We start from the raw sequence: 15357 nt of genomic DNA, 5'->3' as shown, positions 1-15357 counted from the left end.
AAATAACTACTGGCAAAAAAAAAAAAAAAACATGTGAATAACTCAGCACATGGCTGCATCTCAAATTTTCATAATCTCAACACAGCACTAATCGTAGAAGTATAACCAATCACCATGTCCTTAGACGTAGTTCTGTATAAGTGATATGTCCAAACAATACATAACATTTAGTGGGTGTTTGTTTCCCGCTTTTAAGCCGGGCTTCTGGTTTATAAGTTAGAAGCACTTATTTCGTACCGTTTGTGTAAAAAGTCAAGAAACACTTATAAAAAGCTAGGAATGCTAGCTTTTGTTTCAGGGCTTCTGCTTATTTCCCAAACACTTTAATCACTTATAAGTCTTAACTTGCTTCTAACTTCTACTCCACTTTTTTATTTTAAGCAATAAGCACTTATTTTAAGGTCACTCAAACGGCAAATAAACAAATTTAATATAAGTCTTCGAGAAGCTTTTTACCGGTGAAGCGAATTACAATGTTGTTCAAATTCACAAAATGAATAGGAGGATGAGGTGCTTCAATACGCGGGATATGCCACACCACCACCTTCGTCAGTTCCAAGACAAAGCATCCCAAAATACACAACTTCTTAACGATCGGCTTGATATCATTTTTTGAACCGCACAAAACCCGTGATATTGTCCCTCTAGACTAATCCCGTAAAGATTTGTTTTTGGACTCCTTTCTAAGATTTTATATTAGAGTGGTCTTATATTAGGAGTTGTTTGACCGTTTATTTCAAAACAAATCCTCTTTGTCTTTGTAACATATGACTTGGATTAACACTCACTCAACAACTATATCATTTGTTTTAGAGTAAACTTCAGAGTTGTGGCTAAAATTTGCATCGATTTTCAAAAAATTGGCTCGAGTTCCAAATTCTCAAAAAGATGACCAAACTTTGGCTCCACTTTTTAAAAATGTGGCTCCCGTTAAATGTCACTAATGGAAGCCTAACGGCAGCCACATTTTTGAAAAGCGAACCAAAGTTTCGCCAATTTTCTAAAAATTTGGAACTTATTTTTACACTTATGTCCGTTATTCCGTTAATGCGAGGGCCACATTTTCAAAAAGTGGAGTCAAAATTTGACCACGTTTCTAAAAATTTGAAATCCTAGTCAACTTTTTAAAAATCGATGTAAATTTTGGTCATAATGTTTGAGGTTTTAATCTTTGTTTTATCGGTTTTTCTGTGGTGTGCCCATGGGCACACATTAAGCGCTAACTTTCATGAGTATGGTGCATTTTTATTGGTCCTTCAATCATGAATATGGATGGCCCCCCTACATTTACACCAAGTCCACCAATAAAAATCCACCAAACCTGTGCCCTTGGGCACACATTAGAAAGAGCCTTGTCTTATCAGTGTACGAGAGTATGAGTTTTAACAACCGAGATTAGTCACCTGCTCCAAAAAAATACTAAAAATCTGAATTCCATTAATTCTTCTTGCATAATCAAATTTAATTCGGTCTATTCCCTCCGGATCGAATATACAGAATTTTCAGAAAATCAGAACCAAACCGAACTGAATTTGCACCATTCGGTTCAGTTTTGCTCGCTATTCGTTAACGGATTGCTTGCGGTGCTTGTTTTACCCAAGGTGGACCTTCACTGAGGAAAGCGGTGTGTCGCAAATTGCAATAAGCAAGCAGCCGGCAAAAGATATTACCAATCGATATTAATTGATGGGCGATAGAGATATATACATCAATCAGTCGGAGTCAGAGTCAGAGGCTGATGCTAAAATACCCGTTGACTATTTCGTCACCAAGGATAACATCAATAACAAGAACAAGGGTTTGGATGCTAAACGCCAGCTACGATTCGTTGATTCTTCCGGTAATATAGTTTATACTGTCAACAAAACGTCGTCGTCGGCTTCGCCTGGTTCTGTTAAAACCCGGTTACTTCTCGATGCTTCTGGCAATCTCCTCATCTCCCTCCGACGTATTAATGTGAGATGTCCTTTTCTTCTTGTTACTTATGCACGCCTGTTTTCTGTCTACAATTTTAGTTAGCTTTCCAACTTACAATCTTAAATTTCGTCGAATCAAAGACTAGAATTTTACGAAATGGAAATCGGAATTAATAGTTTGATGTAACAGTTGCTATTTAATTCTTTTGCCGTGGTTGCAGTGAAATAGAATTGGCTAATCTAGTCGAGGCTTCGAGTGCAATTAAATTATAAGACTAGATTAGATGTATGTATTTTATAGGACAATTTTAGGCCCTGAACTGAATCAATAGTTGTGTATCAACTATAATTTGCAACTTGTATCAAACTGTTGAGCTGCAATATCAAGATACGCAAACATTGAATTTACAAACTCTCTCAATTTAATCTGTTAGTTTAAGCCGTTGAAGTTACTTATTCTTCACTCAAATAAATTAATATACTTGAGCTAAAAATCAACGCTTCAGCCTAGATTAACCGAAATCAGAGTTGTAAATCTGAATTTTTTGTAATAACTTGTCAAAACCAAACATGAAACTGAAATTCCTCCTGCTTTGTTGGTCTTTGATGTAGCTTGTTTTGGAATAGTTGCACCTTTTAAATCTGGATGGAATACAAGCTTACTGTATTTGAGCTTCATCTAAGAGCTTCCGTTGAAGACTTGGAATTTTGGGAAAAGTTGAACAGAGGTGAAATTAGTCAAGTAGCTTACGAGTTGTGGCCCTGTTAGCTTAGGTTGGACGGTAAATTTGTGAGGAAGTGCAGAATTACAATTAGACACTTCTAGATTAGAAAAAGATATAGGAGTGATCTAATAAAAGATACAGAAATCTCACTAGTTTAGTATAACTGGGTGTATATATGTAAAGACTATAGATAGAGATAGATGAGGATTGTTAATGGCATTCCATCGTTCCAATATATTCGATCAACTCATCAGATTGTAAGTTTGTGCTAGTATATAAAACCAACTAAGTCAATTATATTGGCCTGAATTAGACTGAGCCTACAAGTACATAATTGCTGAAATGATTGGCTCCATAACTATCCGATACTCTGGTATACACCCAATTAGTATTATTTCCATCTCTGGTATACTGGATTAGGTTATACTTGAGGAAAATTTTCAAAAGCACCTCGTTTCATTATATCAATTTATATAATTTGCGGAAGAGGGATAAATTTTATGGTATGGTCAGCCACCCATCTGTGTATCACAAAGCTAACAACTAAGAAATAAGAAAATAAATGATTATATCTTCCATTAAATATGTTTAAATAATTGAAATAAGATCAGTTAAAATATAATATATAATAGCTAAAATTTGGACTCAAAATTATATGAAATTTTTTTGTTCTTAAATATATAAAAAAGAAAAACAATATAGTTAAAAACAAAAATAAATAATTATATTTATTTTAAATATAATAAGTGTATAACTAATCAAAAATAATGTTAGTTTAAATATAATATATATAGCTAAGATTTAGACCTAAAATTATATGAAAAGAATATAACTATATTATATATTCCCTCTGTCTCAACCAATAATATACATTGGGGCAGGGGGTTCGACAAGTATTTTAACGCTCCTTTAAAGTATATTTTCATAAATTATTATAATGTTTTTTCCTTCTAAATAAAAATTTAATGTTTAAAGTTTAATACAGAAAAAGAAAAAATTTAAAAATAAATTATGGAAGTGTAATTTATATTTGATTTAAAATGCGTGTTGAACATTGAAAAAACCTGTATAGAATTGAATAGGACGGAGAGAGTATATCCGATGAATAATATGTTATATGTGTGTGTGTGTGTGTGATAATTAAATATATGTGTAATATATGTAATAATTAAATTAGAACTAAAATTAAAATAATGTAAAATATATTATATTTTAAACTAAAATAAACTCAATAATTAGTAGACATAAGTTTTGTTTGATAAAAAAAATTAAAAATCATTAAAAATTTGTATACAACTAATAAATAAATAAAAATAATCCAATGCATGATTGCACGGGTCTAAAACTTTTTATATAAAACTACACGGCAAGAATACCACAATATAATATTTTAAAGTCCTTTCGAGCAAATCTGAAAATTTCATTATGGTTTCTTTAACTCTACAACCATGTCACTGCCCAGCTAGTTCTGTTGATGACCTTGTATACACGGGCTCTAGATGGGCAATATGTTCATCATTCTGTTAATTGCTGAAAGAATCTTTTTGTTGGAGTACAGGTTGTGTATGCTAGTGTTTGTTTAAGCATACTAATATATACATATAATTGTATATTCCCGTTAATTGTTGAACCAAACTTTTTGGCTAGGACTGCATCGATGAGAAAGAAAATCTGAAGTAATTTGTAGTGGAGGTATGTGCAAGTATTTATTTAAGTATACATCAATGTACATTTTCTCTCTGCAGAGTGGATCTTGGCAGGGTTTTATGAGGGATGCTAATGGAGAGGAGGACTTGATTTTCAGATCAGAAAGAATTCAGGATACATTTAATAAGACAGAGTTTGACCTATTTTTAGTTCATGAGAACTGTGAACAGTCAAGGCCCGACCTCAAGATTAAAGGCCGCCCGTTCTATCGAGCATGCACCATTTACAAGGGCAATTCCATAGTTGCGCAGGTATATTTTTTAAAAAGTTTGTTATTTGTTTCTTTTATTCCAAGTTTTGTAGAATAGAAATAGTAGTAATAGTTCAAGCTATATAAATTATCACATTTTTTTTAAAGTATAATGATCATAATTTTTTTCACAGCCTTAAGCACATATAATAGTTGATTACTAAATATACTCCTATATTTTATTATATGACAAATGTGTATGTGTTATTTTGTTTATAAGTCATTGTAAATGGTCCTTTACTAAAATTTGGTGCATAAAAGAATTATAATCTATCTAAAGCCTATCCACGTGTTCCACATCCCAATTTTCCAAAGAAGTAAATACCGCCCTTTCAGATCGTGTTAATTTTCCCCATCCTTAACTAACAGATACTTTGCACTGTGAACTCTGAATTTCTCTTTACATATATCCAAGACAGGGATATATGTGAACTGTCATATTTTTTCAGTTGGGTTGTGGCTAAGGAGTGTAAATTTAAACATTGGTTAAGTTTGGGTGGGTTGATCGATTTAACCCACTCCGTGATCACCTCTAGCCTAAAACTAGACATCTATTCACTGCGACCAATCCTCGACACAGAACATGTTTTCCCTCGTAGTAGTTTACATTCCTACGTAGGGCAGAAATTGGTTTTGACATACGGCTAGTTCATTCAGGCCTACGATTTATATAAATTACCTTTTAAAGAGTTTATGGATGCATGAGAGACAGGAAGGCTGGGTATCCCCCTCCACAATGCGGGGTTCATATCCGGTTATAAACAGTGTTTCTTGTCCATCACTTTGAAAGTGCTTGTAAATTTTGGCTCTCTAGATCAAACTTTAACCCCATGAGAAGTCTTTAATTGTAAGCCAAAATATCAAGGTTGCCTATTATTTTACAAGTCCAAGGATAAGATATCATAGTTACTTGTTATTTTTAACCACATTATTAAAGTGCATGGTTTTTTCTTCATTTTTTTGTTGTAATAGATTGATATTAATGTTTTTAAGAGTCTAAGATGAAAACTATTCTTCCAATTGTCCTCCAAATTGATATTTTTCTAATTATATTGTTTTGTTCAAACTTTGGAAACAGACCAGCCTTATGCACAAGCTCTGGGACGCATATGTTCCTAGGAATAAATTCCGCCTGACAATATTTCCTGGATTAGTTAATCGCGCTTTGGTTGTGGCTTTGATTGTAATATATTTCGATGGACGCAAGATTTGGTTATGATAACGGCGGTCTTAACCAAGTGATTTCCAACAGAGCCCAGTGACAGCACATTGATTCGACTTTTAGGTTAGCCGAAGTTTTGTTTTGTTTTTGATGTAATGGGGACTGGGGTAGCAGAAGCCTAATTGTTCTAATATGTTAAATATTCGATGTAGTTGGCGAAATAATAGCTACTGTCTTCTAGTCTGGCTCCAACTTGCTCACAATTCACAATTCAGAGACATTTATCATTGTAAAGTTTCTATTTTAATGTATAAAATATTCTTATAAACCATAGTTCCTTGAAAGTTACTAATTATTGGCGATTTGACATTTTGTTGATGCATTGCTGCAGAACATATAAAATATTACTAATTATAATCCAATCATAAATAATTTGTCAAAAATTATATATAATTCATCATCTATAAGTTTTTTTTTTTAAAGTGATCTATAAGTAATCTTAAACATCATTATCAATTGAGCATCAGCATATTTCAATATTAATAATAATTAAGATCATTGAATCATTAAAATCATTGTTGTTGATTATATTGTTAAGCATAACGTCCTACGATTTATGAAAGTAATTATTATGCATATTATATTATAGAACATAATCATCATGTTGTCAGATTTTTTAAATATTATAAAATAAAAAAATTAGAATTATTATACTCTCTCTGTCTCATCAGGTTCTTTACGTTATTTTTTGGCACGCATTTTGAGACTCCTATAAAATATAATTTCATAATATTTTTTTAATTTTTGTTTTTCTAAATAAATGTTTGATATTTATACTTTTATTCAAAGTAAGAAAAATAATATTAAAAAACGTTATGAAACTATACTCTATAAGAACCTCAAAATGCGTGCAAACAGTGAACCTGAACTATCTGTTGGGACGGAGGGAGTATCAATTTTGTCTAGTTTTAAAGAAGGTGGATCCATATAACAATACTTTGGTTTTCTATATGATATATAGGTAAGTGTCGTTTATTAATAAATAAATAATATTATTAATTACACATTAACAATAATTAAGCTCAAGTATATATTACTTGCTCGATAATTTTTGATAATATAGTAAAATAATGTTTTAATAATCAGTCACATATTGTTTTATAAGCATTACCCGTACTTTAAAAAAGAAAACGGAACAAGTCCAAGTTTTGGCTCATAGTCCAACCCAATTACTTCTTGTATCCCATTTTATTATTTTATATGAACTAGTTTTTTTCTTCAATGTTCCAAAAAAATAACCTTTAATAGCATATATTTGAAATTATTACAATTATACATTCATAAACTACAATTATTTAACATCTACCAACTCTTTTTATGTGGTCCAAATTAAGTCAAACATTCATTTTTTAAAAATCATACTGGTCAAAATGACTCATACTCCCTCCGTCCCACCCATTTCTAATCGAATGGGTTGGGCACGGAGGTTAAGAAATATGTATAAAGTAGTGGAAAAAAGGAAGAAAAGTGGGTAAAGTGGTGGGACCCATTGATTTTTAATGTATAAAAATAAGATAGTGGAGTAAAAGTAGTGTGAAAAGGAAAGAAAAGTGGAGAAGTGGTGGGACCCATTGACTATTTTTGGTAAGTTTTGAAATGTAAAGAATTGGATGGGACACCCCAAAAAGGAAAGTGTAAAGAAATGGATGGGACGGAGGGAGTACAAATTAAGACGGAAGAGGATGACCGATTATGTACAAAATCAGTTCTGAATCCGACTATTCAAAATTCAGATTGGATCATTAAATATGACGAGTATTAGTTGAGTACGCGACCGAACTAACTGATTTTTGGAAGCTCAGGTACAGAATGAAAGAGGCAAATGATATATATACCTTGTTAACTGATCACATCTATGTAATGCACTTGTCCTCTAGCACCCTGGTCCCGAATTTTAAATAGAGAGAAAAGTGAGTTAAGACAAATTAAAGTTATTTAACTTTTGCTCACATTCGTGCTCCCGAATTCTTTAAAAGGGACGAAAAACAAGTGAAAGTGAGTGCAAATATGACATTAGTCTCACTTCAAAACTTTCACTCCAAAAGGAGGATGAGCTTTCACTTACATTCACTTGTTTTTTCTACTAAAAAAATCAGAAGCAAGACGTAAGTGTGAGTTTGTGTGGTCCACGAAGGAACCTGGAAGTTTAGCGAAGTAGGCAAATATGATTTGTTTATTTAACAATAGGAAGCAAGTGTAACTACAAGGATGTCATTGTGGAAACTGATAACCTCGATGCGTTCAAGGTTATCAAAAACTTTCCGCATGGAGTGCCTGCTGAAGTAGCCCAACAGATTTCAATTAGGCTCAATGATCGCAGATGGAGATGCACCATTGCATATGTCTTTCCTGGAAGAAATCAGCTGGCCAATTATCTTGCTAGATTGGGTGGAGAGAGATGTAAGTTTTTTGTGCACTTTGACGCGGCCGGTTGGTGCAGTCGAGGAGCTCCTAAGTCTTGATCTTGGCTTTGGTCGTCTATCCCCTGAGAATCAGGATGTGGAAATTTACAATGATGAACAAGACCCGGTAGACTTTGGTCCAGCTTCTGTCCATCCCAATAACATTATCTTTATCTATGGGGTATATGCATTTCATGAGGACTACTATGCTGCAGACAATGAAGGGATGGACACGATGCCGGTTTACGAAGCTCAAGTGGAGGATTATGTCTTGGGTGCTGGTTTTTAGTCTGCTTATCCAGCTCTCTTAGTTAGCTAGAAGTTCTCTAGTTTTAGTTTCTATATTTAGGCCTTTATTTTAGTTTCTTTGTGTCTTAGCAGTAGTTTCTGTTGGGTCTTCTCAGTTCTATTTGTCTCCCATCTTCTCTTGTTCTTCTGTCCTCTTATCAATGAATGGCGTTTCAAAAAAAAAAAAACTCGTCTGAATATATGGATTTTCATAAAAGATTTGTTCACGCATTACCTTTTGAATTACTTGCATTACTTCTGACTCCTGAAATTAACTTTTTACATGCCAATTAAGTAGGGGTGAGCATTGGCTAAAAACCAAACCGAATTTTTATTCAGTTAACCGAAACCGAATTAATCGAAAAATTACTACCGAAAACCGAACCGAATTATGTTCGGTTTTATACCTGAACCGAATTATAAAGTTTGGTTGATACCGAAAACCGAATTAAGGTGTTTTCCTTCTCAAATTGTCTCTACAAATTTATTTATGAACATGTTTTTGCTGTACGAATTGGTACGAGTATATGCAGGACAAACACCTCAAATACCCAGCACTACTCCAAGTGTATATCAAGACCCAAGTGTATCAAGCTTTTACACTTCAAATAGAACTCCACTGTTAACATCCCAGATTGAATTTAAAAGTCCAAACTAATTTGGGTTTTCATTCTAGAAGTACATAATAGAGATACTCACATAAATAATTAACTCGGTTCAAAGCCACAAGCTCGATTCAAAGGTACAGTACTCAGACAGAGGTATATTTTAGGGGTGAGCATAAAAATCCGAATTCCGGATTATCCGATTTTCCGATTCGGTATCCGGTTTAAAAAATCCGGAAATTTGGATATCCGATCCGAATAAATCGGACCGGATATCCGATCCGGTTTTTTCTTATAAATTTGGATTCGGATCCGGATCACATATATGTAAGAAACCGGATATCCGGATCCGGTCCGGTTTTAAAATATTTTTAAATTAAAATATTTTTTATTTGATCTGGCCAGGAGTGTGAAATGGGTCCTGGACTTCGAGTGGTTCATTTTATTTTTACAAAAGCATGCAGATTAGTTGTGGAGTCTGCTCCTTTTTCTTTTGTGCAAAGAAGTGAAGTTGAATGTAGAAATTTGTTGAATCAAAATCTAGTACTGCATATTCTCGGAGACGAAACAGGATCCGGATAATCCGTTTTCCGATCCGATTTAAAAGGATATCCGAATATCCGGATATCCGGTTAAACCGGAATGAAAATTTAGTGATCCGAAAAACCGGATATCCGGTTTATAATTCATAACCGGACCGGATATCCGGTTTCGCTCACCCCTAGTATATTTAGTACTCGGAGTTCTAGAACTGAATGTTATTAACTGAAATACTGATTTGTCATAAAGTATAGAAATATTCGGTTAACCGTTCGGTTATCGATTCACCGTGGTTAAAAAATCGAAAACTGAAAATAGAAATTTCGGTTACCGAAAACCGAACCGAAATATATATATATATATCGGTTAACCGAACCGAAATTATTTTGGTTATTCAGTATGGTTTTCGGTTAACCGAACCGAATGCTCACCCTACAATTAAATAATGGAGGGTTTTGTCCGGAAGCAGCTTTTTCCTACTATTTGTCTAACAAATTTATAAATTTAATTTTGATCTATAATTTATAATCCGAGAAGTAAAAGTTCTAAATTTTATTAGTGATTATTTTCACTATTTGAATTGTGATTTATAAATATGTTGCAGACCACTTTAAAAAGAACTTATGATAATTTATTATTATATTAATAATTAATAATTAATAATGTTATAACTAATAAGTTGTAAACATCAAAAGATTTATACAAACACATAGAAACAAAATTATTTTTAAATTAAGGATTTATTGTTGGTCCTCGAATGTATTACAGAAGGGGGTTGAATGCAATACTGATAAATTTAAATTTTAATTCAAAAACCAATTAAAGATTTAAGTATATTAGCAGAGCGAGATGCAAACTAAGTTATGAACACTTGTAGTTTAACTTCACAAAATAAATGGTTTATTTATTTTGCTGTTTTGCTACGACCTCGAAAAATAATTCTCGAGTTTCGTTCTCAAGGAATACACTTGTGTTTCACTCCCTTGGTGTTCTCTCTGTTTGATCTTCTCAGGTTCACTCAACTTGCATTATGGCTCAAGCTTTGGTTCCTATACTTATATCAGAGTTTAACCTAACTTGACCACCACGGGTTCTGCAGATTTATAAAGTAAACTTGCTGTCATGACCTTACAACTGTATGCCTTGTGCGGTACTGCTGTCAACCATCTTGACATTAGCAGTATTTTATTCTTGCTGTCATTTATCTTTGCGCCTTGGGGCATGAACAATTGTGAATTAACCTTTTTCCAAGTGTACAAACATTACAACTGACAGTAATAAAACGATACTACAAAGACATACTCTAGTTGTGACAATATGTTCTGCTTGAATAAATCTAAGTACATGAAAATGTTAAAAAATTGACTGTTGTCTATCACCCATAAATCCTAACATTTATGGAATTGACCTTGCTCTCAAGCGATCGAGCCGTTCGGGTGAACTTAAAATAAGTGTTTCTTGCTCAAAGTAAAAAGTGAAGTAGAAGTTAGAAACAGGTTATGATTTATAAGTGATTAAAGTGTTTGAGAAAAAAAGTAGAAGTCATGAAACAAAAGTTATTATTCTCAACTTCTTATAAGTACTTCTCGACTTTTACGCAAATAGTACGAATAATTGCTTCTAACTTATAAATCCAAAAGTCGGGTTTTTAAACCCGACCAAACACCCCTGATACTAGCTAAATTTATTAAATGGGACTTGTAACGTATTAGTTAGAATTTCCTGAATCTATAAGATATTTTATTTTAATAATATTGTTTATATTCGAAAAAATGATATATCTTATTATTTCATGTTATAAATAGAATATTTTATTTTAGTATGATAATAATTGATATTTTATTCTAGCATGGCATAAATGACTACACTATATGTTAACACACACATATATAATATATATATTTTTAACCCATCTCAATTTAAATTCTAAACTAACTACTGTACTATAACTTAAATATTCTGTCAAGAAAGGTTTGTAGTATTAATTTTTGTGATATAAATTAGCTCTATCGTGAAATACAGCAACAGCCCACTGGGCCTACAAATGCTATTAACGATATTGTCCATTTAAGTTTGGGCCTTATCATCCTCTTTATCGCGCATATATATTACTCACAACGAACATCAAGCATAAACCCTAGAAGCAGCGGCACCAGAGACTCAACCCTAGCTCCCGCAACAATGGTGAGAAGTCTCTATTCTCTTCTATCTCGTCTAGATTAATCTAATCCATCTCAACTGTATACATTTTTCATATAACCTGTCGATATAATTGTACGATTTGATTTTTCTTGTGTATTTATCTTGTGTAGTCAGTAAAATTATAGACGCGATCTATTTTTTTTTAATTACTATTGCGCATTTCTTTGAATGTATCTATTTTTAGTGATCTCCTTTAATCTGATTTAATTTTTCGATAATATATGGTGTTTGGATAGGAAATTTGCTTATATGAATAATTGGTTGTTCAGGTGTTTGTGAAAGCCAACAAACCGAGGGCTTACTTCAAGAGGTTTCAGGTTAAGTTCAAGAGAAGGCGAGGTAAACAGTGAGATGTTTTTTAAAAAAATTTGTCTCGGTTTCTAGATTTGGCTTAATTCGTCGGTTTTAGTTTTGAAATGTTTTTACTGATGGGGTGGTTTTAATTAAAAATGCGTAGAGGGAAAAACTGATTACCGTGCCAGGATTCGCTTGATCAATCAGGACAAGAACAAGTACAACACTCCCAAGTACCGCTTTGTTGTGCGATTTGTATCCTTTAAGCCATTTATATTAAATTGTACTTTTCTTTTAGGTTTTATTCTTCAGTGAGCTGCAATTTTATAATCTGCTTTGTTTAGTGAATACCAAGTTTACCATTATCGCTAATTTGTTTATGCATTCACATTTCAATTTTAGACGTGTTTGCAAATCAGAAACAGCAAAAACAAAACTGTGTTGCCTTTACAATATCAAAATATCAGCATAACTTGTTAAATTGTATGAGTTAAACCTTAATTTGGCCTCCAGACAAACAAGGATATCACTGCACAGATTATCTCTGCTAGCATAGCCGGGGATATGGTACTTGCAGCTGCCTATTCACATGAGCTTCCTCGTTATGGGCTCGAAGTAGGCCTAACAAACTATGCTGCAGGTATGAAAACAAGTTCATTTCAGTTATTATTTATTGTCCTTGATGTAGACTTTTGCTCACAGAAGCAAAGATTAGCAAACTTGTTTAAGGCAGAGGGAAAAAAATTGAGTATGAGTTGACGTAGAGGTAGAAAAAGATGGATATGTTTTTATGCCTTTCATTAAAATTGGTACATCCCAAGAACTTAATATTACTTTATGCTAATTTAGTCTTCTTAATCCAATTGCTTAGATTATAGAAGTAAACAACAGTTGGACGTCGGGTGATTAATAAATTTGTACTTGGTATCGAAATTTAGCAATAATATATTTGTCCTTCTAGAGAATTTATCTTTAAATTAATTACAACATGTCCTCGCGATAATAAGAAATATATTACTAGCTAACGAGTACAGCTATATGTGATTTCTTGCATGCTGTGAACTGATACGTTACAATTAAACTGTCTCAGCTTACTGCACCGGACTTCTCTTGGCCCGTCGTGTTTTAAAAAAGCTGGAAATGGATGATGAGTATGAAGGCAATGTTGAGGTACCCTAATTAGTCTTGATTGATTGTGTTATTATACCAAGCTGCTACTATGTAAATTACAAAATCTGCGTCTTCATAAATCATTGTCAGGCAACCGGAGAGGATTATTCAGTTGAACCTGCGGAAAGCCGAAGACCCTTCCGAGCTCTGCTTGATGTTGGCCTTTTGAGGACAACTACAGGAAATCGTGTCTTTGGTGCTCTTAAGGTAATGCTGCTAAACATTGGGTACTCACTTTTTTAAGTTTTGTAATCTCAGGACTCTATAAGCTTTAAATGTAACATTCACTTTACATTAAATGCTAGCTGCAGTTTATGAAAATCTCCTCAATTTTTGTAATTCTTCTCCGTCATATTCTTTTCACAATAATTTTATTCCACTTGATATAATATATTTGTACCTATGTTCCATGTTAATCTGTTCGGTACATCTTAATTTGTACCTATGTTCCATGTTAATCTGTTTGGTACATCTTAATTCTTTAAAATACTGCCTAAATACAACAAATTTTCTTATAGCTCCTGCAAGTTAGGATGTTGAATTTGTAGATTTGATGGTATCAGTTGTGTGTTTCATGACCCCTCTTTCTTGAATTGTTATTGTCCTGATTGAAGGAGTTCTTGTTACTATTTGCTTGCATATAGTTGATGCCAGCATGTATGATTTCCTGTTACTTAGCTCTGAGTTTAATTGTGTATGTCCAGTGTACATTACCGTGTTAATTGCTTGTGCTTGTGCATATGTATACGAGTTCTTGATTGAGTTCATTGTAGGGTGCTTTGGATGGTGGCCTTGACATTCCTCACAGTGAGAAAAGGTTTGCTGGCTTCTCGAAGGATTCCAAACAGCTTGATGCTGAGGTTCACCACAAGTATATCTATGGTGGCCATGTTGCTGCATACATGAAGGTGAAGATCATGCACTCTGATCTTACTTGCACACCACTAAGATTATGTTTATTTATCTAGGCATGGGTGAATGACTAAATCTTGTTTTTCCCTGCAGACACTGATTGAAGATGAGCCTGAGAAATATCAGACTCACTTCTCTTTGTATGCTAAGAAAGGAGTTGATGCAGAAAACATTGAGGAACTTTACAAGAAAGTTCATGCAGCGATACGAGCAGATCCATCAATTAAGAAGATTGAGAAACAGCCACCCAAGGAACACAAGAGGTATGCTGAGCTAACAAGCAGTTCAAGGTTGTATATCTATTAAACTTTACGTTGCTGATAATCCTGTGGATCTGTGGTGCAGGTACAACTTGAAGAAACTTACTTATGATGAGAGGAAGAACAAGTTGATTGAGCGTTTGAATGCCCTTAATAACGCTGCTGGAGCTGACGAGGATGATGAAGAGGATGACTAAATAAAATCATTGGATGTTTGAACTATATCTTCTTTCTTACCCCTGTAGTTCAGTAACAATTGGTTTTGTTCAGTTACCGGAATTTTGCATATTTAGTTATTTCGACTTTATAAGGATTTTGGACCTTGATGGGTTACGAAGTTCAGCTTTAAATCTAAAGAAGCAGACCTTAGTTTTTGTTGGTTCTCTATATGTGCCTGATATTTTTTTGTATGGTATTGTGTATCTTGGTGCCTTTTTGGTGGATTGTTGTTTGTCAATCTAGTGCTTCTATCTGCTTGATATCATTCCTCTAAAAATGGATCTTAGGTGGTTGCTAGGCAGTGCCCAGGCACTTTGCATGTCATCTAGTTAAATTTAACAAGCCTTAAAGTCCAATTTTTTAGTGGGCCATATATATAAGCAATTATATTTAATTAGAAAAATTTATGAACGGTACAATTTCTGCAGTTTATACCTTGGGGGTTTGTAAACTTTGCAGGAGTTGGCCATGGCCGTTGGGCGTTGGCCCGTTACCAACTTAACATTTTTTTTTTTCATGTGTTTAGAAGTTATCTAATAGTTAATGGATTAAAATAGAGGTTTGACTTCAAAAATCTAATCTAATTTTCAAAAGGTTATTTTGAAGAATTTGTTGGATCACAAGTTTTGGTATGTGTGATAAAAA

General features: G+C 33.4%; 2 protein-coding genes across 2 annotated transcripts; both read left to right on the top strand.

The window, feature by feature from the left end:
• Positions 1 to 1383: 1383 nt before the first annotated feature.
• Positions 1384 to 6088, top strand: LOC108193573 (protein LURP-one-related 7). Its single transcript, XM_017360290.2, has 3 exons — positions 1384 to 1956; positions 4387 to 4599; positions 5677 to 6088. The coding sequence occupies exons 1-3, from the start codon at positions 1687 to 1689 to the stop codon at positions 5815 to 5817; spliced, it is 624 nt and encodes a 207-aa protein (XP_017215779.1). The 5' UTR covers positions 1384 to 1686; the 3' UTR covers positions 5818 to 6088.
• Positions 6089 to 11695: 5607 nt separating this feature from the next.
• Positions 11696 to 14925, top strand: LOC108196794 (large ribosomal subunit protein uL18). The gene is made up of 9 exons (XM_017364230.2): positions 11696 to 11839; positions 12127 to 12196; positions 12315 to 12406; positions 12665 to 12791; positions 13242 to 13321; positions 13412 to 13528; positions 14095 to 14229; positions 14327 to 14496; positions 14579 to 14925. Exons 1-9 carry the CDS (start codon positions 11837 to 11839, stop codon positions 14688 to 14690), a joined length of 906 nt encoding a protein of 301 aa, XP_017219719.1. The 5' UTR covers positions 11696 to 11836; the 3' UTR covers positions 14691 to 14925.
• Positions 14926 to 15357: the final 432 nt, after the last annotated feature.

The sequence above is a fragment of the Daucus carota genome, chromosome 7 (genome assembly GCF_001625215.2).
Source record: "Daucus carota subsp. sativus chromosome 7, DH1 v3.0, whole genome shotgun sequence".
In the NCBI taxonomy this organism is placed as follows: Eukaryota; Viridiplantae; Streptophyta; class Magnoliopsida; order Apiales; family Apiaceae; genus Daucus; species Daucus carota.
This window is presented reverse-complemented; position numbering and strand designations above follow the sequence as displayed.